The sequence below is a fragment of the Papaver somniferum genome, chromosome 5, assembly GCF_003573695.1.
Source record: "Papaver somniferum cultivar HN1 chromosome 5, ASM357369v1, whole genome shotgun sequence".
Classification (NCBI taxonomy): Eukaryota; Viridiplantae; Streptophyta; class Magnoliopsida; order Ranunculales; family Papaveraceae; genus Papaver; species Papaver somniferum.
In genome coordinates, this window is record NC_039362.1 from 9,271,907 (window position 1) to 9,298,953 (window position 27,047).

Consider the following 27,047-nt stretch of genomic DNA (forward strand, 5'->3'; position numbering starts at 1 on the left):
AGGGTTTTGGTTCTTGCGCAATATATTAGACCCCGTTGGTCAAAATTAAACTTAGGCGAACTAAGCAATTAATCCGCATGGATTAGTAGGTGCAAAATCCTACCCAAAATCAGAAAACAAGGAATAAAAGGAGTCGCGGAATAGGAGCAGCAGCAAAAGGAGGTGTGGCCATGCCTTAGGCCAGACGGTGCCATTTGCAATTGGCCACGCCCCATGTTTCCCGACCGGCCCTATTTTCCGTCGACCAATCATGTCGCCTTAAACGCGCCACACGCTGGCTGAGCCCATACTTGCCGGCCCTATTTCCCATCGACCACCCAAGTCGCTTTAAATCCTCCACACGCACGCTCGAATTGTGGCCACACCCATGCTTGACCGTCCTCTCTTATATTAACCAATCGGGTTGCTCCAAACTTGCCACAGTGTTGAAAGAGGCAAGCTGCGCCAAATGGTCACAAAGCCATTGGCTTTCCAAAAAACGCGCCAACATGCCAAACGTGTCATGTTGCGCCAATGAGCTGAAGAGGATGCCAACATGCCACTCCACTGCGCCAAAGGTGCCACTTTGTGACAACATGCCAACGTGTCGTAAATAGAGCGCTTACGTGCTAACCTACCTCATGTTCGTGGACAATGCCATGATGTGCTTAAATTAGGGTTTTATAGTCAAAAGAACGACTCTGCTTTAGGTGCATTAACCAAAACCCTAATTTCCATTTGTAGCTCAAATTACGCCACTTTGGGTCCCACAACATGCCACGAGCCATGTGGGACCCAGGAAACCCTAGGAGTGGCGCCATATCATAGCCACTCATAGCAACCCTTACTCGTGTGGCCGTTTCCACATTATGGTTTTAATATAGTTCCTTTGGCGTGACTATGGCGTTGTTTGCACAAAAAGCGTCACCATGCCGCGGTCACATGCCACACGCACTAATTAGGGTCTCGGCATGCCAAACCCTCATTTAGGCTAAGTTGCTAAGCCAACCAAGCCTAATCATGCTACCCAAAGCATTGGGATTGATGTGGCAACTAGAACCAATGTTTCCAAGCCATATTTGGGTCTACCACCAATGTGCCAAAATGGCGGCCATGGCGACGCCAGGCGCTACTTGCACCACCGTGCCACTGGGATGCGCAAACTATGCTAACCATGCCATTGTTCCACCAGCGTGCACTAAATATGCCACTATGCCATTGGCATGTACCAATAACGCCACTGTGTTATTATTGGGCGCCAACAGAATGTGGCCATAATAAATGGCCACCCTTTCTTATGAGTTACAATCTCAGCCGTCCAACACTAGTACAAATCTTCACATTGGCCACACTTAATCACCGTGGCCATAGGCTTTTGGTCATGGATTTTTTTCACTCTAAAAATGTGGCATCAGGTGCCGAGACAAAAAGGTATCCCTATGGATACATAAACTTTAAGTGGCTATAAAATATGATTTACCATGGCCATAGATCTAAAACCATGTCTATATGGTACTCAATATTTTTTTTGTAGTTAAGCATTTTCACTATCACCATGGCCATAGGATCCTTATAAACACACAATTTAATTATATGTGGCTAAAGTTTACCTTAAAGTCACGTGAATTTTATTATAGGTGTGGCCTTTTTCATCAATTGGACACGCAAAATTCATTTTATCATGACCAATTTATGAGTTGCAGTCACACTAATTTTTCTTAATCATGGCCATCTCTATCATTTGGACACACGGAAAATAATTTAACATGGCCAATACATGACTTGTAGTCACGTTTAATCTATGTGCCATGGCCATCTATATTTTTGGACACATGGTAAACATTTTACATGGCCAATTAATAAGTTATGGCTACTAAGAATTTGTAGCACCGTGGCTAAAAAATTTCTAGAGACACATCAAGTGTTTTCAATGTAGCTATTATTCACCTTTTGGACACGGAAGATACCACAAATCATCACTAGTACGAAAAGGCCCTTTAGCCAAGGTATATTACTGTGACCAAAGCTCAATGGTCATGGTATTTCATTTTTGGAAAACTGTGACCAAAGCCTGCGAGACCAAAAGTATGTTTATATGGTCTCATTAATTCACCGTGACCGAAATTTCTTTAGTCACGAGATTTTAAATGAAATCGTTTCCAAATTTGGTCATTGGTCACGGATTACAGCTGACACCGTGTCCAAGTTAGCTCACTGGTCTCGTTTTACATTTACCCCTTGACCAGTTCACATGCTGGTCAAGCCTTTGATATATATCAAAAACGTAAATACACAAAGCAGTAGCTGACAATAAATAGAACATAGATTCCAAATCGAACAACATATCTACAAAGTCACATTTTCCGGTTTCAAGTTACAGAGTACATAAATTTTCAGTGCAATTTAGGAGGGAGCTATTAGTTCCTCAATATTCGATAAATTCGTACAACATACTGTTAAAATGGCCGACAAGAAACGGATGAAGATTTCTCTATAGAATGCTGAAAGTACTTGGAATAATAAGATACCCAAAAATTCTCGTTTGCCGTCAGAAACTTTTGGATTCAAGTTTGTTGTATTATCTTGGAGATGTGGAAGACATCAAAAGATGTAAACTCTTTACTTCTGCTACCTGAAATTTACAGTAGGTAGTATGTCATCAAGCTAGCGCAAAACTACAAGCAATCGCAATTAAAGATGGACTACATGTTGGAGAATAAAAACATAACTTCATTATCAGTGAACTAACATTTGTGGCGGCCACTAAGAACCAACTTAGTAAAAAACAGAAAATTATTAAAATTGAACTTCGAATAATTAGAACAATATCATCAAGGAAACTGGCAGGTAATTGGATGAATGAACTATTAACTACGTAGTGTCATGGGGGGGATATCTGTCCTATCATTAGCAATGAATCAATTGGTAATGCAATGTGAAAACCTACTAATATTCCGCAATGTAATAAATGTACTAATTTTATTATCAACTAAACAGAGAACATGAGAAGGCTAATAGTACCAGATGCAATATTGAAAAAAGCATTGAGTAATGATGACTAAGAGTGATATTGTAGGTACTTCACAAGCATCTTGTAGATATCAGTTCCACTGCCAAGATGGGATAGTTGTCTTCGTCTTCTTCAGTTTTACCAGAACACCATGCTTCAATTCCTGATAGTCACAATTTACAAGATTAATAAAACTACACAATAACCGTAAGTAGTACATAAAATAATAACAATAAGTCCGACGGAACTTGATAAGACTTCAATAAAGATTATGGAGAGATACATTACCTTTGGAAACTCTCATATTTTCTGAGAAATGATGTTCAATAGCTAGATCTGTCTCTTATTTGTCCTGTAAAAATTGAAGGAATTTTTATTTATGATTAAGCAAAATTATAGTATAGATCGACCAACTAGTTCTAAAATTTATAAGCAAAAACATACCCAGTGAGCTTCACATGCCTATGTTTCAACTGTATCAGAGTGATATAAGAAGAAATGGTAAATTAACATGTTAAAAATGTTCAAATAGCCGAAAATTTAGGGAATTAACCAGCCACAACAAAATCATGGAGAGTAACACCCACAATATCAAAAGAAAACATTCATAACCTAGAACTATTTTACCCAAGATATAAAAGCACTGAGAATATATTCCTTACAAGATTGTAATTCAGTAGAACGAAGTTTGAGAATTATACCTGTAAAAAAACCACAATCCAAGTTCCCTGTTAATAGAATTAAATCAAATTAGGTTTTGAATAAAAAATCAAGCTTAGGGTTCCCTTTCTAGTCGAAGAGAAACTTAAAAAAACAAAGTATCATGTTACAAATCAAACTTAAAATAACCACCAAGCAACTGACAGCCGCTGGTTGGAATATCGAAGCCCTGCGCAATTCTCAGTTGATAATGAGCCGGGAGTTCGGTACTCCCACCAGCGATAATTACAGATTCACTTGATGGCTAATCATATTGCAAAAATCTAATGTATCAAGAAAAACTGTATTACTTGTTATTGAAAGCTTAACAGACATGGCTACATATATAGCCTTACAAGAACTGAAAAATATGATCATATATAGCCTTATTGAAAGCTTAACATACATGGCTACATATGGCTAACATGTCAATCCACATACCATTATGACAACAAAAAAGGTTCAAACAAGAACCAAAAAACAAATAACTTAAGAGACAAACTAATCTCAGTATACTTGGTGTAATATTATTTAAACTACATCAACTTTACTTACATGGATACTAAATTTCTCATACATGTGCTAAAACTATCATGTTAAAAACAAGTCATTCTTAAAATTGAAAGGAATAAACTCAATTAAGCATCATAGAATTAATGACCACCAAGCAACTGAGCACCGCTGGTTGGGATACCGAAGCCCTGCGCATTTCTCAGTTGAGAATGAGCTAGGAGTTCGGTACTCCAACCAGCGGAAATTACAGATTCACTTGGTGGTATCAAAAACAAGCATCGTGTTAACAGGGTTAAGAAGAAAACACAAATTTGGTAATTTATTCAAAAATCAAACTACTACATGTTAAGAATATTAACTTTAATTCAAAACTCACATATTGCATGTCAAGAATCAGGTCAGAAAACACAAACAGTCAGTAAACAAGATTGAAGAACAAGCATGAATCGGTTATGACTCGTCCGAGTCACAAAATTTTAAGATGGTTTCAGGAAAATATCATACTGTGACTGACGATTATACAACTTACTACAAAAGGGTATTTGCTATAGCCAAACAAAACAAAATAAATCATATGAATCGGTTCAGAATATAAACCCTAACTCGGTTCCGAAAATAAAACCTAATCAGGAAAACACGAAGATAATGAAAAACAAATTCAAATCAGAAATCAAACCAATAGAAGATGAAATATACATCTTTACAGGTGAGATTTATACCTGAATTTGAGTTAAGATGTAAATCGGCGTAGTTGAAGCTAGGGTTTGGTATTGGAGATTGAGGTGAAGTTGGGTTCCTTGAGATATCGATCGGAGTTTGAGATGAAGTTAGGGTTAGAGGTGAAGTTGGATTCGAGATGAAGTTAGGGTTTGAGGTAAAGTTGCGGAGAAAATCGTCTCAGAGACAGAGAGAAAAACCGAGACAGAGAGAGTGAAAAAAATGAGAGAAATGAGAGGAAATTTTTGGTCTATGGTCAAAAATCTTCTCATTAGGGGGTTGTTTGGCTGGGAAACCAATTTTTTTTCAAAATTTAGAAGGATGTTCCCAAATTTAGGCGGGCAGTCTGGGTGGGAAACACACAATCCGCATGATATTGTTTATAGGCGTTAGATTAAAATTTGGATAATCCCATTGGTTTTAAACAAAGCATACAGATTTAGAAGAAAACACAAAATTTAGTAAACCAAATAAGGCTTCCCACTGTTAGATTGACTTGTGATTTGATTTTCTTAAATTTGGCTCGTTGGATTACAAACAATTACAATAAAACCATTATAGGCATAAACTCTAAATTCTTGTGGCTTCGGCTTCAAACCTGACTACGAACTATGAATCGTAAACGTCTAAAATGGGTTTTGACTTTCAATTTAGCAGGCGTGGACTACTATGAGACTAAAACTTCGCAAGAACGAAGGATCTTTAGCATTTTCCGGGTATTATTATATTGGAGTATTCCCATAAACCCTAAACACACGAATTCGTCAACTTCGAAAAATAACTGGTTCCGAAATCGAAACCTGCCCGGGAGAGGACTACTATGAGACTGAAACTTCTCAAGATGGATCTTTAACAGTTTCCGGTTAAGATTCCATGGGAATATTCTCATAAACCCTAAACACACATGAATTCGTAAACTTCGAGAATGAAACTGGCTCTGAGATCGAAACCTGGCCAGGAGAGAACTACTATGAGTCTGAAACTTCGCTAGAACGATGGATCTTTAGCAGTTTCCGTGTAGATTCCATGGGAATATTCTCATAAATCCTAAATACACACGAGTTCGTAAACTTCGAGAAGTGAAACTGGCCCCGAGATCGAAACCTGGCAAGGAGAGGACTACTATGAGACTGAAACTTCGCAAGAACGATGGATCTTTAGAAGTTTCCGGGTAAGATTCCTTGGGAATATTCTCATAAACCCGAAACACACACGATTTGGTAAACTTCGAGATGTGAAGTCTGATTGAATTTATTGATAATCGGTCATAGCAAGTATGGTCAAGGAATCTTTTTGGAATATTTTGGACAATTTGATTGAATTATATGGAAATACATGGTTAAGTCAGTAATGGTGAGTATAATCGCTCGTAGTGAGCATGAACTAGTGATTTCACTAGAATTATGCAAAACTAAGCACAATCGAATTGAATTTATTGATAATCGATAATAACAAGTATGGTCGAGGAATCTTCTTGGAATATTGTGTACAATTTGATTAAATTAGATGTAAATACATGATTAATTCATTCACGGTGAGTATAATCGCTCGTAGTGACCATGAACTAGTGGTTTCACTAGAATTATGCAAAACTGAGCACAGTCGGATTCAATTTGTTGATAATCGGTCAATAGCAAGTATGATCGAGGAATCTTCTGGGAATATTATGGAAAATTTGATTAAAGTACTATGGAAATACCTGATTAATCAGTCATGGTGAGTATAATTGATTTTTTGGGTACGAAGATCTGTGTTTTTTTGTTAATTTTATCATTTGTTATTTGATTAGATTCATGTGAATCGGTTCAAAATCAATAAAGCTATGTTTCTTTTTTGTTCATGACTGAATATGGATTTGAGGATTGGAGTTTCAGATTGTGTGTATGATTTGGTTTAAAAAATTCTGCAAAATTTTTTCCCTAATCAATTTTCCAAGAGATGGGTGATTTCTTGTTGTTTAAAAACTTGCTGAGTACACATGCAGTGTGGTGTCATGAGGTTTTGATTATAATTAGCAAGGCTTATACAGTGTTGAAGTTCTAAGTTCTTGTAATCAGAAGTATAGGTATATTATACATCTTAGTTCTAGGTAAGAGTTTCGATCCTTGTATATTATAGCTTAGTTTGTACATTAGCTATTTCTCTTGGTTTTGTAGCCTTCAGTATACCGACATCTGAAATTTTTATTTCTCTTGGTTTTGTAGCTATTTCTATGCCGAGGCTAATATCAAAACATTGATCATAGGCTAATATCATAATATTGATCATGAATTAGCAACTTTTGTGGAATGGAGTAATCAGTCACGTCGAGTATAATTTAGTAATTTTGAGGAAATTCAGTCAATTTGGATTTAATTGGAATGAGTTCGTGAATAATTAGTCAAAGTAAGTGCGATTTAGTGATGCTGAGTGAAATTCGAGTACAATTGGGTTGAATATCATGGAGATAAGTTTATAAGCGGCCATACTGAGTATATTCAATGAGAATGAGTATGATTTGATGGTATAAAGTAAAACTAAACTAAATTAGATGGAATTAGGTCGATAACAAGTCATACTAAATATGATTTAGTGATACTGTGTGTGATTAGTGTAATAAAATAAAATTGGATTGAATTTAGATAAATGGTGACCTATAGATTTACCCATGTTTATTTAATTCATAATTTCAGAGTTAGTTTTGTACGTCTCACCTGAATTCATTTGATGCTTAAGGATTTAAACCAAGTAACAATTCATGATTATATGCTTTTGAAATCGTTTTATTTCACCCACTCTTTTCTGATGCGTAGATTTTTCACTAATTTATCATCCGATTCATGATTCTCCGTATTTTACTTATTAACCCAATCTCATTAGATGTTAATTTGCTATTTATATTACTTTATTTAACTTCGAACTTTGTCCAGTCTCACATAATTTTCTTAAATATTTATACTTAAAAAATTATCTTAATTTATCGGGGGCTTTGTTCTCTCTCATACGATGCTATTCGTTGTGCCTCAATGCATAAAAATGTATAAACTTAAGTCTTGTAATTCTTAATTCGATCATTTGTTACAAAATCCACTAATATAACAAAAAACGAATATCCAGCTAGTGATTGTATATCAATATGTAAAATTTTCTAAATTTAGGTCGCTTAACAAATTGAAATTTAGTCGATCAAAACATTGCAAGTTGCATAGATGAACTTAGTATAATCCAACTAATGAAAATTTAGAATCTTAAATCAAACGGACATAAATGGGAGTACAATCATCATGAGGATTACCACCTGTATTTTCACATGGCTCTCAAGAAAAAAAAAATTAATTTGGCTCTTATAAAAAAAATTGAGCTGAAAAGAGTAGGCGGTAATTTTGGGCGGCATTCCTAATCTGTCCCGCCAAAACAATTTTGGAAGGAAATCCGCCTTTTCCCTTTTCTCTTATTTATCCAAATCTCTCTAAAATCCATAAACTAAGCGGCCTATGAGAGAACTCTGCATCTCTTCTTCATCATCTCTACTAAAAGAACCATAAAAAACCCTAGCGTCTTGGTCCTAGTTTTTTTTCCTTATTTTTCATCTTTTACTGCGCCACTCAAATTCAAAATTCCTTCTTATTTTCAACTCTTTGCTAACCAAAATCAAAGCACTATACCAACGATTTGTAGAACACTTTCAATCTTATGCAGTTGATGCACATGATTTAATGTTAGGTATCTTCCTATTTGATGTTAATAGCGATTTAGGGATTTTTCTTAATTTTATTCAGCAGTTTCGTATTTCTGCAGATTTGATGAATTAGGGTTTCGATTATCTAATTTACTTGCCTTGCTAATCTAAAGCTTGTTATGTTTTGTATTATTTGGGTTGTTATCATCATTTATGTATTAGATTTCATTGCCTTTCAAAAATAAATGAAATTGTATAAGATTTCTTATCTTGTACTTCTGGGTTTTTCGATGCACAATAACATTTATTGAAAGAACGTTTCTCTTTATTTTCCTTTTATTTTTTTGATTCAATTCGGAAGTAGGTGTGTCTATAAAGATTACTCGTAATTTCGGATATGCAGTTGTTTTTGAGGGGGTTTCGGTTGTTAGTTTTCTGTTGGATCTCAACTAGTTACTCTTAATTATTGTCTCCCTTTTTCATATTTGCAGAAAGAGAAGAAAAACTTGCACGATCTGAATGGTGTATGTGTATGTAATGTTTCCCAAAGAGAGAATCTTGATAGGCCAACAACAAGGTAATGATTTTGTTTGTTTTTGTGGTAGGACACACAAGATCTGGCATCTCGATTGAACACCTCCCCTTGAGTAGGCAAGATGAGGAATTCAACATATCCTCTTTCTATGTTGTATGTATTACTCCTCCTATGTCTCTGTCAGCAGATATCTTTACACCATTACAATGTTATTTATTTTGAGTTTGAGGAGTTAATTGGACTGGAGGACTATGCTCTTGGTCATTTTATCCTTTTAGCCGGAGAAAAGTACCATATCAGATAATTTGTTGTAGATTTTACTTCATGCTTGAATAACATCATGTGCTAGAACTATAAATGCTAGGTTTGTTAATTTGTTGTGTAACAGTGTCATGTAGATTATAGGTATGAGCACCACAATCTGAACATATGGCCGCGACTGTTGGTACATCTAATCTTGTTCATGCTTGATGAGGTGCATATCATTATGACTCATTGATAAATCTAGCTATTTTAGAGCATGGAGATTTAACTAATCACATGCTCTTCATAAGAGGATTGAACAACTTCTATTTAGCATGCTAGCTGTATGTATGCTTCATTTATTCTTTGAAAATGAATAATATGATTTTACCTGGATCCCATACGGAAATTAGTGCAGCGCCAATAACTCCTTTTATTTCCAAGTTAACTTTACTTTATAAAATGAATCAGACAGGCATAAGATGCTGCCGTTTGACCTTCGGAAAATTTGCAGTATCCATGTGTTATATGTTGGAAACCATCCTAATGAGAATGAAGTACATGGCACTGGCTTTTTGACATGAGCACAACAGTGTAGATCTTCTCAATCGAAGTGTAAATGATTGATTTGTGGGAACTGCTCCTTTCCTTCAAGGATACTGCCAGTTTGTATTCATAAAACATTTCAGGTTTAGTTAGCAATTTCAATAATAAAATTATGCATTTTTCAGGTTTAGTTACCAAATGACTTGTAATTTTTTCTAATTGACTTTATGACCAGATCCATAACCTTGTCTGGACTAGGCAGAAAATATGGTCGGAAAGTTTGAGCATATTTCAGCTTGGATACTTAGATTCAGCAAGCAATATATAATATTTGAACAAATTGCATTATCAACTTTTATGGGAACTATCTCTTTCATCTGTAAGTTCTGAGAAGAGCGAAGATTATTCTGTCGGATAGGAGCCAGCTAACTCAATGATGACATTACTTCTTGCACAAGTACTGCCACCATTTAAGATGACACGACATAAAAAACAACCAGCTCCTCAAAGTTCTGGAATTTCTCTTTTTATAAAAGATCCACCTTTGGAGTTTTCATCTGTGAAAAGTGCATGTACCTTGTTCTATAACGGAAGGGATTATTCCTTCTGAGTTAATACCAGCAGCTCTAATTTCACCAGAGTACTACCATTTTTGTGTAAGGAATAGAGTTTGAAAGAGGACTAGGCTTCCTTGAACTGACTGATGTGATGTTTTCAGGTGACAAATGCATCTGGAATTCTCATCGAGGGCCAATGTCCATGAGCAAGTGATGAGTTTTGGTCCAGTTCGTGGTTCAGAATTCGTAAGTCAAGTTGTCAATCGTGTTGTTCCAGACAGCTTATAGGATGGCCAATTTGGGGATCATGATATTGACCACGGACTTTTGTGCTGTAATTTAGTTATAGATAGTAACAAAGCTTTTGAGCAGAAATTATATAACCTTGATACTTGGAAGTCAGTTGTATGTGGTGGCGAGGATCAAGAGTTCTCGAACCTTAATGCTGAAACAGGTGTAAAAGTTGAAGTCCTTCTTGGTGAAGTATCTGATGCTCAGAACAAAATGGTGGGAAATGATAACTTCGTACCGGACTCTCCTTTAAGTTGCATTTCTCCAGATAGGAAAATCCTGTTGGATACAGAACCACCAAATAGTGTACCTCTTAATACATTTATACTGTTTAGAGTTTAGAGGGAAAAATGAGTTTCTTTTGTTGAACTGAGAACCCTTTTTTCATGTTGTAGGTTTGGTCTATTCACGCGTTACTCTTATGGTCACTAATCTACCGTTGTTGCTCAAGTTGATATAGTTGTGATGTGAATCATTGATTCGGGAATGTATTGTGCGTTGATTAAAGCAGCCATGGAAGTGTAATTCTGGGTTGTTTCATTGTATTTGCTAAATTCAAAGATGATAAAACTACCATAGCACTTTTAAGATATTAAACCACTAAATTAGGACCCAAATGTATTTGGCAGTTACGTCGTATAAATCTGCATCTGGAATAATGAAATGTTGTATTATGAGATTTTTTATAAATTTAGTTTTATATGTGTCGGAGTGGTTCATTTTGTTGTAATAAGCTTGTCTTCTTCTTCTTCTTCAATTTTTCATAAAATTTAAGCTTGTTAATTACGTATTTTAGTGAATGGAGAGGTCATGCACACATCAACAATAGGTTATAGTAATTGAGTTTCTCCCCAGCCAGGTGGTAAACATTTTGTTGTGGATGTCGAGTGGCCAAACGCTACCTGTTATCTGTTATTTCTGTACATTTTTTTCTTTGAGATAGACAATCAAATTAGAATACGAATGCAAGTACAATAAATCTCATCAAAGATGTTTTTCCCAAAGAGCTGGTGATGAGCTAATGACACAATGTTGAATTTTATGACTGGAACATACAAAATTTGTTAAAGCAACAACTTTGATGAAGTTTGGATGCCCGGAAGTCCTCTTTTAAACTAATCATAACAACAAATTTTCAGAAAATTTCTATGGACCTGACGAAGCTCCGAGGCTAATTTGAGGTTCTAAAGTCCTTGTCCAGGTTCCGTTACTTTGTCCATGTAAAAGTCTTTCATCTGGGTTGCAAGATGTGCCTAATGAACTAAAGGCTATGGTCACATAAACAAAATCATTGTGGCCATATAATAATCCTCCCAGAAAAAGAAGTGGTGTCGCAATAGGTTAATCTTTTGTCATGTTTTTCTTTTAAAATGTGTTCTTTTCTTAACATGTAAATGTTTAAAAAACCATGTACTATGGACACATAAAAAAAAGTGGCTAAATAAATATCTTTTCGTCACGGGTTGATAATTGTGTCTATTTCCATCCTACACATTTGACACATATATAATTCCTAAATGTGGCCATATTCGCATCTGCGGCTACATGTGATGGGATTAGACTAAAAACTATGGCCAAACAAATCCCTATGGCTACATTTGATGGGTTTATGATTAAACCCATGACCAAATGGTGCATTATGGATACAAGGTAACACAAAACGTGGCTATAGTTATGTTGATGACCAATAGCCACGCAAATAACCCAAAACGCGGCTAGACTGAAAACCAAAAAACGTGGCCTATGTGAAGGTTTGTACTAGTGTTAAATTCGCCACATAATTGACAGGCCTGTGGAAAGTCTCAGGTGAATAGTCAAGACAAACCTAATAGTGCTACATGATATTCTCCTGCAGCAAGTCTCTTGACTTTGACTTGCAACACATAGCAATCTGCTACACGTTTTCCACGAAAACACTCGAGACATCAAACATGTCACAAACTGGGGGATACTCATTAGGGTATTGGTCTGGCGGTTTACAACGTGCGGCGCGCAACACGCCCATTATAAGAAAGTGTCAGAAAGCATGGCAGTTAGTGGCGGCAAGAAGTAGTGGGTGTAAACTAACCCGTTTCCTTCATAATGGAAATGTGGTTTCTGGCATTTACACACGACCCCACTTCTCCATCACTCAATCGTTCCCACTTTCTGTGAGATCAGGGTGCGTTCAATATGACTTGTATAAATAGGTTATACCTATTTCTACCAAACGACAACAGTTTTGGTTAACACCATCACAGTATCCAGAAAACACCAAAGAACTGATAGCTAACATTCCGCAAGCCAATTCCAAATTCTGATACAAGTCATAAAATAGCCACACCTTCAGAATTAACCATTCTGGTCTCAACACCTTCTTCGCTTTCCTCCCTAAGACCAACCCATCTCCTTCACTTTGTGACCGAAACAAGACCGGAACGACCATTTCTTGGTTTATGCCAGGATTGTATAGCTTGATCTTTCAAATCTAAAGTACTCCAGTGCATTTGTTTGAGGTATAGATTCATTTCTCATCCACACACCCGAATTTACCAAAACCAGCAGAAATAGTTTTTACCCATAAACACTAGGGTATACCCAAATTAGGTATATCAAATTTTAAATGGACTTAAAGGTGTGGCTAAGGGGCGGTAAAATGTGTTGAAGTTACCTTATTACACTAGACCTAATTATCATAAACTTATTCCCTATTTTTTCAATCAGTTTAACCTAAAAAACAAACCTATTTCATCTTCTTCACTTCTTCATATTCCACCAATCCTCTCAAAATCTTCATATTTCAATCTCCTCAAAAATGGCTGATCATAAGGAATCGAGCAACAACCCATAAGCAACAAAGAAAGTTGTAGGAAAGAGCTTATGGGTCGGCATTTTTAAGTGCATGCAACGACGATGTGTGTCACAATTCAGCTTTATATGTTAATTGTGAAGACAATATTCCTTTTTGGAAGGATACATGGTTGAATGTGCAGAGTTTAAAGTCTTTATTCCTAAATCTTTACAAGATTAGTAGGCTACAAGATGCTACTATTAGTTACCTTCTGGACAGCTGCACTAGTGCCAGGAATTGGAATTTTGCATTCTGTAGACTTATAAAAGAAGAGGAAGTTAGTGATGTTTCACATCTTATAATGCACATCTTATAAATTTTATCTCTACCATCAATCTGAAGATTATGGGAATGATCAGAGAATTTGGCAGCAAGGTAAAAACTTTTCAGTCGTAGAATGTTACAAGATGTTGGAGATTGATGGGTTATTACTTTTTCCACCCAAATGCTTATGGAACTGTAAGATCCCTGAGGTAATATTTTTTGTTTGGTCATTGTGTTACAATACAACTCCCACCGTGGATATTTACAGAAACTCCTTTACCTTTAATGGTTGTTTACTTTGTAAGAAAGCGCCAGAGTCTAATCATCATTTGTTCTTGCAGTGTGAAACATTGAGAGGTGTCTGGATTTTTATTCTGAACAATTACAGATTACAGTGGGTTTCGTAAGAGTCATTTATACATACCATTTTGGAATGTAAATGTAGAAAGGCTACAATCTCTAATATCATTAACAATTAATGGGATATTATTATGGTGGGCTGTTTAGATCGAGAGAGATGCAAAGTATAAAAAACTAGATGATATGATTAACAGTGTCAATATTTTTATATGCAACTAGTGCATGAGTAGAGATATTTTTCAGGTTATATCTTTGAACACAATTTTGTACACCTGGGAAGCAATTATGCATTAGTTTTAGTTTGGTTTTATTTCCTTTCTTAGTAGCTCTATTAAACTGAGATTCTTTTGTACATATATTCTTTAACTTCTTGGTAAGGAATGAATATTTTCTCAATATGTTTTACCCTTTTTGAGTCAACAACAACAATAACAACAAAAACTACCCAGATACAACTAGTGATCCCGAAATCTCCAAATCAACGGAAAAAGGTATGGAAAAAGTTGAAATCATTGAGATTAGTGAACCCAATCTTAAAATCCTTGAAGATATTGAAAAAACTCATCAATGACGATAAGAAGGCTGCAAGTGATGTATAAACTCAAACCTATTACTCTAGTGTGGATTATGATTGTTATATTAGGTTAGATTATCGAAAATGGTGATTTTCAGGGATTATATTGTCAAGGTGTATGTATTAGCATCATGAAGACCTATGTTGTTTAACGTTCATTGTCTAGGTCGTCGGATGAAGATCATGAAGACTTTTGATAATGTTAATGGGGACTGATGAAAATAAAGACATAATGACTTAGTACCACATGAACTTTGTTTTTCCTGTGTAAATTTTTGGGTGTAGGTCGTCAATATTTTGAAAATAAAGATGACGACTATATAGTTACACTGGTTGACACAGTCGGTTTGACTATAACATAACGACTATTTATTTTATTTTTTTGATAAGAAGAGAAGATATATTGAAAAAAGATGAATGTACAAGAGTTCTACCAGAGGTAGATTAAAACATAAGCAAAAATTACAGAAGAAGCACTAATTTCAAACAAAAATAGCATCCCAGTTATTATGAACTATGCTGGAAAAGTTTAGATGAATCCTTCTTCCTACTGCACTAGCCCAAGTTAAAACCAAGCTTTTTACTACCATTCCCAAATCTGTTTCAGTCTTGAATGTATAATTTTGCTCAAAAGTACGTTTGTTTTTTTCCATCCATATTGTGTAGACCACTGCAGCTGGGATGAGATCCCCAATAAAATTCATTGAGTTTGAAAAGAGCTTATAATGCCAACTATAGGCTAACATCCTCGTACTTCCCAGTACAACCCAATACCATCAAGTACTAAGCAAAACCAAAGACCAAATCATACGTATATTTTGCAGTGCATGAAAACTTGATCATGCGATTCTTTGTCATCACCACAAATAACACATGAGTTGTAGATTTCAATACCTTTAATCTGCATGATGTCAATTGTATTTAGCTTCTCATGAATAATGCACCAAATCAGAAAGTTGATCTTCGGGGGGGGATGACTTATTCCAGACAAAAAAATGAGGGAAGTCTTGAATACCTAAGTCTTCGACCAACTTAACATAAAGAGATTTGACGTTGAAAGTACCAGAGCTGTTTAGGGATCATCTTCTAGTGTCAGGCAGGCTGTCTAACGCCAGCGAGAAGTTGCCAATCCCGAGCATAAATTGAGTAAAGGGGTTTGTTTCCAGTTCAGTGAAATTCCTTTTGAATTTTATTTCCAGTTCTCATCTGCAGAAATCATATCAACTAGGATTGTGTTCTTATAACAAGATAACTTATATAATGATGGAAAAGCAGTAACAAGAAATGTATTTTCACTCCAAACATCGTTCTAGAAAGAAATCTCCCTTCCCGAATGTATTATTAGAACTGAATTTTGATATACCAAATTTGTAGTAGCAACAATTATCTTCCATCAAGACACACCATGTGAAGATTTAATCTGTTCTGGAAGCCAGCAAGAAAAATACATCACTATGATTATTAACAATAATTCTGTACCACAACCTATTCTTCTTCTGACCAAACCTCCAACACCGTTTTTCAAGCTATACTAGTTCATTATCTTCAAATTGCATACACCCAGACCACATCTCTCTTTGTCAGAACAAGCGGTATAACATGACGACTATTACACGTTCAACTTTTGATACATGTGTTCGTAGAGTGTACTTGTGTATTGTTTTAGTATTTAACTTCCAACAGAATAACAAAAGAAAAGAAAAGGCTACTCCTCCCGTAAAACCTCCTTGTGATATAACTGAAGAGGACTTTGTAGCAGAATTTCTAAGCTAGATGGAGAATAATTCAGGAGAATTCTTAAGGGATATGAACAGTCATAACAATTCTCTCAAATATATTGAATCAAGGGAAGAAGAAGAAGAAGAAGAAGAAGAAGAAGAAGAAGAAGAGGATGAAGAGGAGAGAGATGATTATGATCCAAGAATACTTTTCAGGGAATGTGACTTTACTGGAGTGAACTCCAACTACAATGAGAATGGCGACTACAACCAATTTTTTTTTTTTTTTTTTGCAATACCATCGCAAGCGTTGCAAGGACCTTAATTTATGTTGAATCTAGATAGCGTACTCTTGTTGGACTATACAGAGTAATCTCCAAAACCTTATGCATTTATTGGTGCGAGAATTTAATTGAGACACAATTGGAGTTAACCAATACCGTCGACGATTATCTCCATGAACCTCCGGCGGGAATGTCTTATCAACAAAGCTTTCAGTTCCGCATTACTCTATCTTATCAAGGTAGCAACTGGGTGCCGAAAGCAATAGTAACACGCAGTACATGAGAGATAATTGATCATATTTTCTTTCTCGTTTACTGTCTAACTTAAATAAATGTAAGAATTTACACTGTCATGTAAAACTCACAGTAAACTGTAAGCTAATTGTTGTTGACATAGATACTATCTCGATATCGGTCCCAGTCCTGCCAAGACGACCGACAGAGATTAACAATAATGGACGACACTTCAGGTGAACGTAACGTGTCTTTTATACCACAACGATATGTTAGGCTCAAGGATGGTTTGTTTAAATAATCGTTATGCTGTCATCTCGTAATTCTCCGATTATAGCGGTACGACGTTTATCAGGTTTCTAAGCCGGAAAATATTATGATTCCCATATTCAAATATGCCTACCACATCTTCCTCATTTTCCTAGTCTGTTAATTTGTCAAAAATAGACTTGTTTGCATATGTATTGATGCAAATTCAACTCACCAAATTTGTGATTTTCGGCAGTAGATTAGGCGGTGAAAATGCTTGATATTAACTCTGAATATGCATCTCTCATTGTTGTCGTTTTAACATATACAAAGTGCAAATTACACCCTATCTTTTTAAATCTCGACGATGCACATAATAGGTGCATGTTATGCATGTCGTAAAACAATAGCAAAGCATATAAGGGAGTAAAATTTTACAGCTCTACTCATTGCTCGTTGCAACATTTTATACGGACACGTTTTTCTTCTCAAAATGAGCTAAACTACATACCGCAAAATTTGCGATGAAACAATATAGTAAATTATTTTCTACGCCGTCCAAAAGCACAAAAAAATCTTCAATTGTTTGATTTAGTGAGGAAAATAGCAAACTGCAAAACTCAAATATTTGACTAAATTCGAAAAATCAAATAATATCACAAATATGAGTTACTCTAATACGTACCTATTTGGATGCTTTTTCGTACATCGCAAAAATTATTTATGCCGTCAACAAACAAGATAGGGGTGTCTAGTTTCCAACTCCTAATTAAAAAAAACTGACAATCACCAAGTGATCTGGTGCATGGTTTTTAAACTCGTACGATTCACGAGTTGAATTGTACGAGTCGAGTCAGAAATTCATAATTCGATTCTGTGAATCGTTTGACCAACAAATCGGACAGGTCAACGTTGGTCTACGCTTCAGACTTCGGTCAAACCACACCTGGTGCTGTTTTATTTTATTTCGGTCAAACCACATCTCGTGTTATTTTATTTTATTGCAAAAATAACGTATATAGGATTTGAACCTCCAAGCTTGGGTTATAGGGACAACACTCCATCCACTGAGAAATGCTTTATTTGGTGATTAGTAATGCATTTATATGTAATTTATACAAAATTTGGCAAAATATATGTAATTTTTGTTAGACTTTTCACCTAGTTCATTATTTTTTATAAGTAAATATACAATTAAAAAATTGACCATGAATCTACGATTCACGATTTAACATACGAATCGATTCTCAATTTTTCAAAAGCGATTCACGAATCGATATACGATTTAAAACCTTGTTATGGTGGTTGGCATGAATTATCAAGTTTATCCAGATCATATTCATTTTTATAGGTGGATCAGTCATAGCTCATAACAGTATTAATACTGTTATCTGAGTTTGGTGTCCAGTCAACGAATTGGCGTTGATTGACACCGTGTTGACCATGCAATTTAGAGTTAAAAATGTTAAATGTCTAATAAAATTCTAAACTCCGTTTTATTCACTAACTGCGCCTTATCTTCTACATACTCCATGTTTGAGAAATGAGAGTTGTTGATTTTCATTCACGAGGTTTTAGGTTCCACTCTTAATACCATTGCCATCTTCTTTCATTGCTAATCTCAAACCATACACTGAGCTACTGTTATTTTCTCATTTGACCACCTGTTTACACAAAATTAAATCCAAAGTATAAGCATAGCTCCCTTCATTGTTTACCGGTAAATCATCCAAAATCTATCTCTCATGTAAACCCCAATAACCGTTTCCTTAAACCTTCAAACTAACCATTATTGTATTGAACAAATGAATCCATGTAAATGACCCTATTAATTTTTCAAATTAATCATTATTGTATTGATTAAATTTGTTTCCATTTTATGTAAATCCATAGTTATCATGGCAGTCAGATAAGTCAGCCTTATTTCTCTGGAACGCTCGTAACGTGTTTGGAAAATAATCTAGAGAGATTTCCTTACCGTGGTCCGTGTTAGTGAACTAGTTAAATTAAATAAAGATTGTTTAAAAAATTATTCACAAAGACACGTATTTATTTACAACAGTTGGCGGGGGGCCGAGCAACAAGTTGTGCTCCAACACAGCTTGTGAATGGTCCACTGGTCATCCGTTAAGTCAACTGCTTGATTGGGACCCACACCAAACTCAAATTCCGACAAAGTTAGGTACCAAAGCCAAAGGTGTGCCATTTTATAGGCACCAAACTTAAAATACCCCTTATTATAAATATTGTCTACTTATATAACTCTCTTTGTCCCCCAAGGGTTTGTGTAATCTCTTTTTCGACTATTTTACTCATAACTTCTTCATACGAAGTGGGAATGACCTCATTCTTTTTCTGTTACCTCTGTCTTTCAGTTCCCCACAGTATACAGGAAATTTTTTAGAATTTGGACGCTTAGGAATTGGTGTTTCATCCTTATTTTCAATGTAAAGGATGACTTCCCTCTTTATTTTTGGAATCAACATACGTAGAAATGCAATTTGGATAACATGTAGAACCTTTAACTGTATTATGTTTTACCACAATCATTTTTTAGAAAATTTTATAATAAAAATGAGTTTTCTAGTTTTTAGTTTGGTTTTAAAAAAAGGATTTCGACTTCTAACGAAGTCACTGAACTTCCTTGAGTCAATGCATCCAAAATGCAAGCTTTTTTCGACTCTCAAGCCTCTAGACATGTAATTTGTGCAAGAAATATTTTTTCTGAAAATTTTCTATAAAAGGGGAGTTTTTTGTTTCATGATTTGTTCTTGATCATAGAGTTCCGACATCTAACGAAGCCTGCGGACTTCCTTGAGTCATTTGTGTTTATGGTATTTTATTCAAATTTTGCAATGATTATCTAGCTTAAAGAAGATCCCATAATCGTTGAAAAGTTGTTAACGGTTGCAAACCTTATCTCCTTCTTTCCATGTTTTATTATAGGTAATATATGACCTTTTTAAGAGATTAGAAGTTCATTATTAGAAGGGATATTTCGAGTTTGGTGCCTATAAAATGGTACACTTTCGCGTTTGGTGCCTAACTTTGTCAATATCTGAGTTTGGTGCCTAGTCAACGAATTGGCGTTGATTGACACCGTGTTGACCATCCAATTTAGAGTTAAAAATGTTAAATGTGTAATAAATATTTAAACTCCGTTTTATTCACTAACTGCACCTTATCTTCTACATACTCCATCATTGAGAAATGAGAGTTGTTGATCTTCTTTCAGGAGGTTTTAGGTTCCACTCTTAATACATTTGCCATCTTCTTTCATTGCTAATCTCAAACCATACACTGAGCTACTGTTATTTTCTCATTTGACCACCTGTTTACACAAAATTAAATCCAAACTATAAGCATAGCTCCCTTCATTTTTTACCGGTAAATCATCCAAAATCTATCTCTCATATAAACCCCAATAATCGTTTCCTTAAACCTTCAAACTAACCATTATTGTATTGAACAAATGAATCCATGTAAATGACCCTATTAATTTTTCAAATTAATCATTATTGTATTAATTGAATTTGTTTCCATTTTATGTAAATCCATAGTTATCATGGCAGTCAGATAAGTCAGCCTTATTTCTTTGGAACGCTCGTAACGTGTTTGGAAAATGATCTAGAGAGATTTCCCTATCGTGGTCCGTTTTAGTGAACTAGTTAAATTAAATAATGATTGTTTAAACAATTATTACAAAGACACGTATTTATTTACAAAAGTTGGCGGGGGGCCGAGCAACAAGTTGTGCTCCAACACAGCTTGTGAACGGTCCACCAGTCATCCGATAGGTCAACTGCTTGGTTGGGACCCACACCAAACTCAAATTCCGACAAAGTTAGGTACCAAAGGAAAAGGTGTGCCATTTTATAGGAACCAAACTCAAAATATCCCTTATTATAAATATTGTCTACTTATGTAACTCTTTGTCCCACAAGGTTTTGTGTAATCTCTTTTTCGACTATTTTGCTCATAACTTCTTCATACGAAGTGGGAATGACCTCATTCGTTTTCTGTTACCTTTGACTTTCAGTTCGCCACAATATACAGGAAATTTTTTAGGATTTGGACGCTTACCTATTGGTATTTCATCCTTATTTTCAATGTAAAGGATGACTTCCCTCTTTATTTTTAGAATCTACATACGTAGAAATGCAATTTGCATAACATGTAGAGCCTTTAAATGTATTATTTTTTACCGTAATCATTTTTTAGAAAAATTTATATTAAAACTAAGTTCATCTAGTTTTTAGTTTGGCTTAAAAAAAGGATTTCGGCTTCTAACGAAGTTACTAGACTTCCTTGAGTCAATGCATCCAAAATGCAAGCTTTTTTCGACTCTCAAACCTCTAGACATGTAATTTGTGACGGAAATATTTTTTCTGAACATTTTCTATAAAATGGGAGTCTTTCTGTTTCATGATTTGGTCTTGATCATAGAGTTTCGACATCTAGCGAAGCCTGTGGACTTCCTTGAGTCATTTGTGTTTATGATATTTTATTCAAATTTTGCAATGATTATCTAGCTTACAGAAGATCCTAGAATCGTTGAAAAGTTATTAACGGTTGTAAACCTTATCTCCTTCTTTCCATGTTTCATTATAGGTAATCATTGACCTTTTTAAGAGATTAAAAGTTCATTATTTGAAGGGATATTTTGAGTTTGGTGCCTATAAAATGGTACACTTTTGCGCTTGGTGCCTAACTTTGTTAAAATCGGAGTTTGGTGCCCAGTCAACGAATTGACGTTGATTGACCTTGTTGACCATCCTATTTAGAGTTAAAATTGTGAAATTACTAATAAAATTCTAACTTCGTTTTATTCACTAACTGCACCTTATCTTCTAGATACTCCATGTTTGAGAAATGAGAGTTGTTGATTTTCATTCACGAGGTTTAGGTTCCACTCTTAATACCATCGCCATCTTCTTTCATTGCTAATCTAAAATCCTACACTGAGCTACTGTTATTTTCTCATACGACCACCAGTTTACACAAAATTAAATCCAAAGTATAAGCATAGCTCCTTTCATTGTTTACCCGTAAATCATCCAAAATCTATCTCTAATGTAAACCACAATAATTGTTTCCCTAAACCTTCAAACTAACCATTATTATATTGAACAAATGAATCCATATAAATGTCCTATTCATTTTTCAAATTAATCATTATTGTATTCTTTAAATTTGTTTCCATTTTCTGTAAATCCATAGTTACCATGGCAATCAGATTATGTCAACCTTATTTCTCTGGAACGCTCGTAACGTGTTTGAAAAATGCTCTAGAGAGATTTCCCTACCGTGGTCCGTGTTAGTGAATTAGTTAAATTAAATAATTATTATTTAAACAATTATTGACGTATTTATTTACAAAAGATTGCAGGGTGGCGAGCAACAAGTTGTGCTCCAACACAGCTTGTGAACGATCAACCAATCATCCGATAAGTCAACTGCTTGACTGGGATCCTCACCAAACTCAAATTCTTACAAAGTTAGGTACCAAAGGCAAAGGTGTGCCATTTTATAGGCAACAAACTCAAAATATACGTTATTATAAATATTGTCTACTTATATAACTCTCTTTGTCCCCCAAGGTTTTGTGTAATCTCTTCTTCGACTATTTTGCCCATAACTTCTTCATACGAAGTGGGAATGACCTCATTCTTTTTCTGTTACCTCTGTCATTCAGTTCCCCACAGTATACAGAAATTTTTTTAGGATTTGGAGCTTAGCAATTGGTGTTTCATCCTTATTTTCAATGTAAAGGATGACTTCCCTCTTTATTTTTGGAATCAACATACGTAGAAATGCAATTTGGATAACATGTAGAGCCTTTAAATGTATTATTTTTTACCACAATCATTTATTAGAAAATTTTATAATAAAAATGAGTTTATCTAGTATATAGTTTGGTTTTAAAAAAAGGATTTCGACTTCTAACGAAGTCACTGGACTTCCTTGAATCAATGCATCCAAAATGCAAGCTTTTTTCAACTCTCAAGCCACTAGACATGTAATTTGTGCAGGAAATATTTTTTCTGAAAATTTTATATTAAAGGGGAGTCTTTCTGTTTCATGATTTGGTCTTGATCATAGAGTTCCGACATCTAACGAAGCTTGCGGACTTCCTTGAGTCATTTGTGTTTATGGTATTTTATTCAATTTTTGCGATGATTGTCTAGCTTAAAGAAGATCCCAGAATCGTTGAGAAGTTATTAATGGTTGCAAACCTTATCTCCTTCTTTCCATGTTTTATTATTGGTAATCTATGACCTTTTTAAGAGATTAGAAGTTCATTCTTAGAAGGGATATTTCGAGTTTGGTGCCTATAAAATGGTACACTTTCGCGTTTGGTGCCTAACTTTGTCAATATATGAGTTTGGTGCCCAGTCAACGAATTGGCGTTGATTGACCGTGTTGACCATCCAATTTAGAGTTAAGAATGTGAAATGTCTAATAAAATTCTAAATTCCGTTTTATTCACTAACTGTGCCTTATCTTCTACATACTCCATGTTTGAGAAATGAGAGTTGTTGATTTTCATTCACGGGGTTTTAGGTTCCACTCTTAATACCATTGTCATCTTCTTTCATTGCTAATCTCAAATCATACACTGAGATACTGTTATTTTCTCATAGGGATACCGACTTTATAGCAACATGTCCAATGTGGCTTTCATAGTTCATGACTGCCTTTTGTTGTCAAAACGGCGCTGCCAAATATTTTGGTTTCAACTTCCAAGAGAAGAGAAGCATTGGAAACTCAAAGGTTTTCTTCAGAATACAATATTCAAATATTTGACCGCCTTTCTCAAAGACAGAGAGGAAGAGAAGAAATCAATGGAGATGGAAGGTGAAGATGGCACCAAAATTCAACTTAAGAAGAGATCAATCACAGAGTTCGGAAGAGGATTTGGATTTCAAATCGATGATAGAACTGTTTCTCGCAGACACATCTCACTTAAAATCTCCCAATTTGACCAGAAAAACGATAAACAAGATGGAGAATCTAGGGTTTCTTTTGAAGTTTTAGGGAAAAATCCAATCTGGGTCTTGAGTAATGATACCAAAGAGATAAGGGTTTTCGGGAATTCGGAAAAAGGAGAGTTGAAGGTTGGCGACGGATTTTGTGTTTCTTGTAAAAAACCCATTTTTTTTACTTTGAAAAAAATCGGGGGTTTTGACGGAAAACCAGAAGAAAAGGAAGGAAACAGAGATTTCAAGGAAATAGATAGAACTGAAAGGATTCCAGTGGATACAGAAATGGCAGAAAGTACTCCTAGTGAGGGAGAAGTAGGGTTTGATGCTTCAGAGATTGACCCTGTTAAAGGTATGTATGACCTTTTTTTCTTTTCTTTTTTAATGAAATTTGGGATTCAGACTAATTTCGATCCACATAGGCTTCGTTATGGTATTAACTTAGGAAATTTTATCAGCTTAGATGAAATTCGATGATAGGAACTAATGCTGTCAATGTTTGATGCTAGATAGGGTCGAACCAAAATTTGGAAGTTTAGAGGTGCCAGTGTTTGAAAATTTGAATGTTGTTTGGAAGATTCTAATATGATTCAATTACAAAACTACTGTCAATCGATGGTTTGCTCTTCGATTTACAATGTTTTGGTTAAGACTGTTGAGTGTCTTGCAGTGCAGTGGATACGTTTATCTCGTAAATTAGATAAGTAGTTGACTAATTTCATTGCACATAGGCTTTATTATGGTATTGATTAACTTGGGAATTTTTATGAGCTCATATGGAATTCGTTGCTGATAAGAACCAATGCTTCCAATGGTTGATGCTAGATAGGGTCGAACCAAAACGAGTTTAGAGGTGCTAGTGTTTGAAAATTTTGGATGTTGTTTGCAAGATTCTAATTGGTTCAGTTACAGAACTACTGTCAATCGATGGTTTGCTATTCGATTTACAACTTGAAAGATGTTTTGGTTAAGACTGTTGAGTATCTTGCATTGCATGGTTAAATTTGGGTCGCAAAGTATAGATAAGAGGTTGCATATCAAATTTGAGGCTTGTTTACGTTTTATTGATTGTATGGACTAATGCTGTCATATTTTTAGGCTTGAATGAGTTGTTTCAAACTGATATTTGGAAAGTTGAATGTTGGTTTATGTTTGTCACGAGCGTCTGACATCAGTGACATGACTTGCTTACTTGCTGAAATAAAGAACTAATCTGTATCAGTGTTTGCATCTTCTGTTTACAGCTAGGAAGATGTTTTAGTTTTTAGTTTCTTGTAATGCTTTGAATTCTTTTATATCCTAAACAAGTGTTTATCTAATTGCATTTGTTCAACCAAGTATAAGTAACATGTTTTATGTAATTTATACCTAAAGGAGCTCTACCTTCGAACATCTCCATTGCCATTTTGTAGGGTGTTGCATTTTAACAATTTCGCGTTTGCTGGTCTTGTTTAGCTAAACCCAAGTGTTGTGCTGTTTTTGGTCATGTTGCATGTCGCACTGATTGCAACAACTTTATATCTTTCTGAATTGCAGAGTTTGGGTTCTTGAAAATGGGTCATGAGTTTGACAAGTATCCAAAACATAGAATACGAGGGATTAAGGATTTGGACTGGTTCCTTGAAGAGCAAAAACAAGATAGTGAAGATGATGAAGGAAACAGGTCTAGAAAGAGGAAAGAGTTAGGGAGAAAGAAGAAACATAATGTCATGGAAGATGACGACTGGACAGGTGAGAGTGAAGATGAGAAGGTTTCGATATCAAGATTGAGAATGGATAAAAGACCCAAATATACCAAAACAAGATCCAAGGATAAGAATGGTAAAACTCCAGATGTCGGCAGTAGTAAAAGCTCATCCCAGAAGAACACAATACATGCTAATGAAGAAGACGAAGATGGTGAAACACTAGACGAAGATGAAGATGATGAAACTCTAGGAGGTTTTATAGTAGATGATGAAGGACTGGACGAGGAAGAAGAAGAAGAAGAAAATGATGAAGATATAATTGACGAGGAGGAAGAAGAAGACGACGACAATGAGTGATGCAGCAAGGCTAATTTCCATAGACTGACAGAAAGTATGATTATGTAAACTATTGGTGAATGTATAGTCTGTTTTTCAGCATTTGGCTCTAGTTTTTCTTAAGGGTTCAAGTAAGCTCTTTCGAGGTGAATTTCTTTTTTGCTTGTTTGCACTTATCATGTGTGTTTCTTTCTTTCAGTGGTTACAAGTAATCTGGGCCTGTACTCATTATTTATAGGACTTGGATTTTAAAGGCCCATATTTATGTGGTGGCGGCAACAATTCCTTTTGTATGGAACTATGATTTTGGGCATACCAAAATCTTTCGAGGCATACTCAATAAAGACAAAAAGGGTTGTAAAATAGCAAAATTAGATATCCCTTTAACCCAAATTTTGTTAAATGACAAAGCTATCCTTTACGTATTAGTGTTAGTAATCTGGATTAGTGATTAAATATTTTGATTAGTGATTAAGATATTTTCAGAATTATAAAGGTTGTTTAGATAAAAAAAATGTGGGAAAAAAAATCAAAGTTTTGGTTAAGAAGGAGAAAAAGAGAAGGAGAAAGTGAGAAAATTTTATTCTTGATTCAATGGAGGATGAGGAGGGTCATAATTCATATAAAAAACCTAGGAAAATACATATCAACTACAACAATGATTTCCAAATGGCTGAATTCTTAGAATATGAGAATGATTTTACACAAACTCAAGCTCAAACTAAAGCTCAAACTCAAGATGATGATTTTTATGAGCCAAATCCAGATGATGAGCACAT

At 35.1% G+C, this 27,047-nt stretch overlaps 1 protein-coding gene and 1 long non-coding RNA gene across 5 annotated transcripts; one reads left to right on the top strand and one right to left on the bottom strand.

Moving 5' to 3' along the window:
- Nucleotides 1–2,280: 2,280 nt before the first annotated feature.
- LOC113277251 lies at nt 2,281–5,198 on the bottom strand. Of its 4 annotated transcripts, XR_003324813.1 has the most exons (6): nt 4,921–5,198; nt 3,691–3,717; nt 3,434–3,462; nt 3,278–3,341; nt 3,001–3,152; nt 2,281–2,611 (listed from the first exon to the last, which is right to left on the bottom strand). It is a non-coding gene; the product is annotated as an uncharacterized LOC113277251 (long non-coding RNA). The 4 variants fall into 4 exon arrangements; XR_003324816.1 differs by lacking the exon at nt 3,691–3,717; XR_003324814.1 differs by lacking the exon at nt 3,434–3,462.
- Nucleotides 5,199–23,942: 18,744 nt separating this feature from the next.
- Nucleotides 23,943–26,615, top strand: LOC113277252 (probable protein phosphatase 2C F42G9.1). The gene is made up of 2 exons (XM_026526395.1): nt 23,943–24,596; nt 25,781–26,615. The coding sequence occupies exons 1-2, from the start codon at nt 24,107–24,109 to the stop codon at nt 26,287–26,289; spliced, it is 999 nt and encodes a 332-aa protein (XP_026382180.1). The 5' UTR covers nt 23,943–24,106; the 3' UTR covers nt 26,290–26,615.
- Nucleotides 26,616–27,047: the final 432 nt, after the last annotated feature.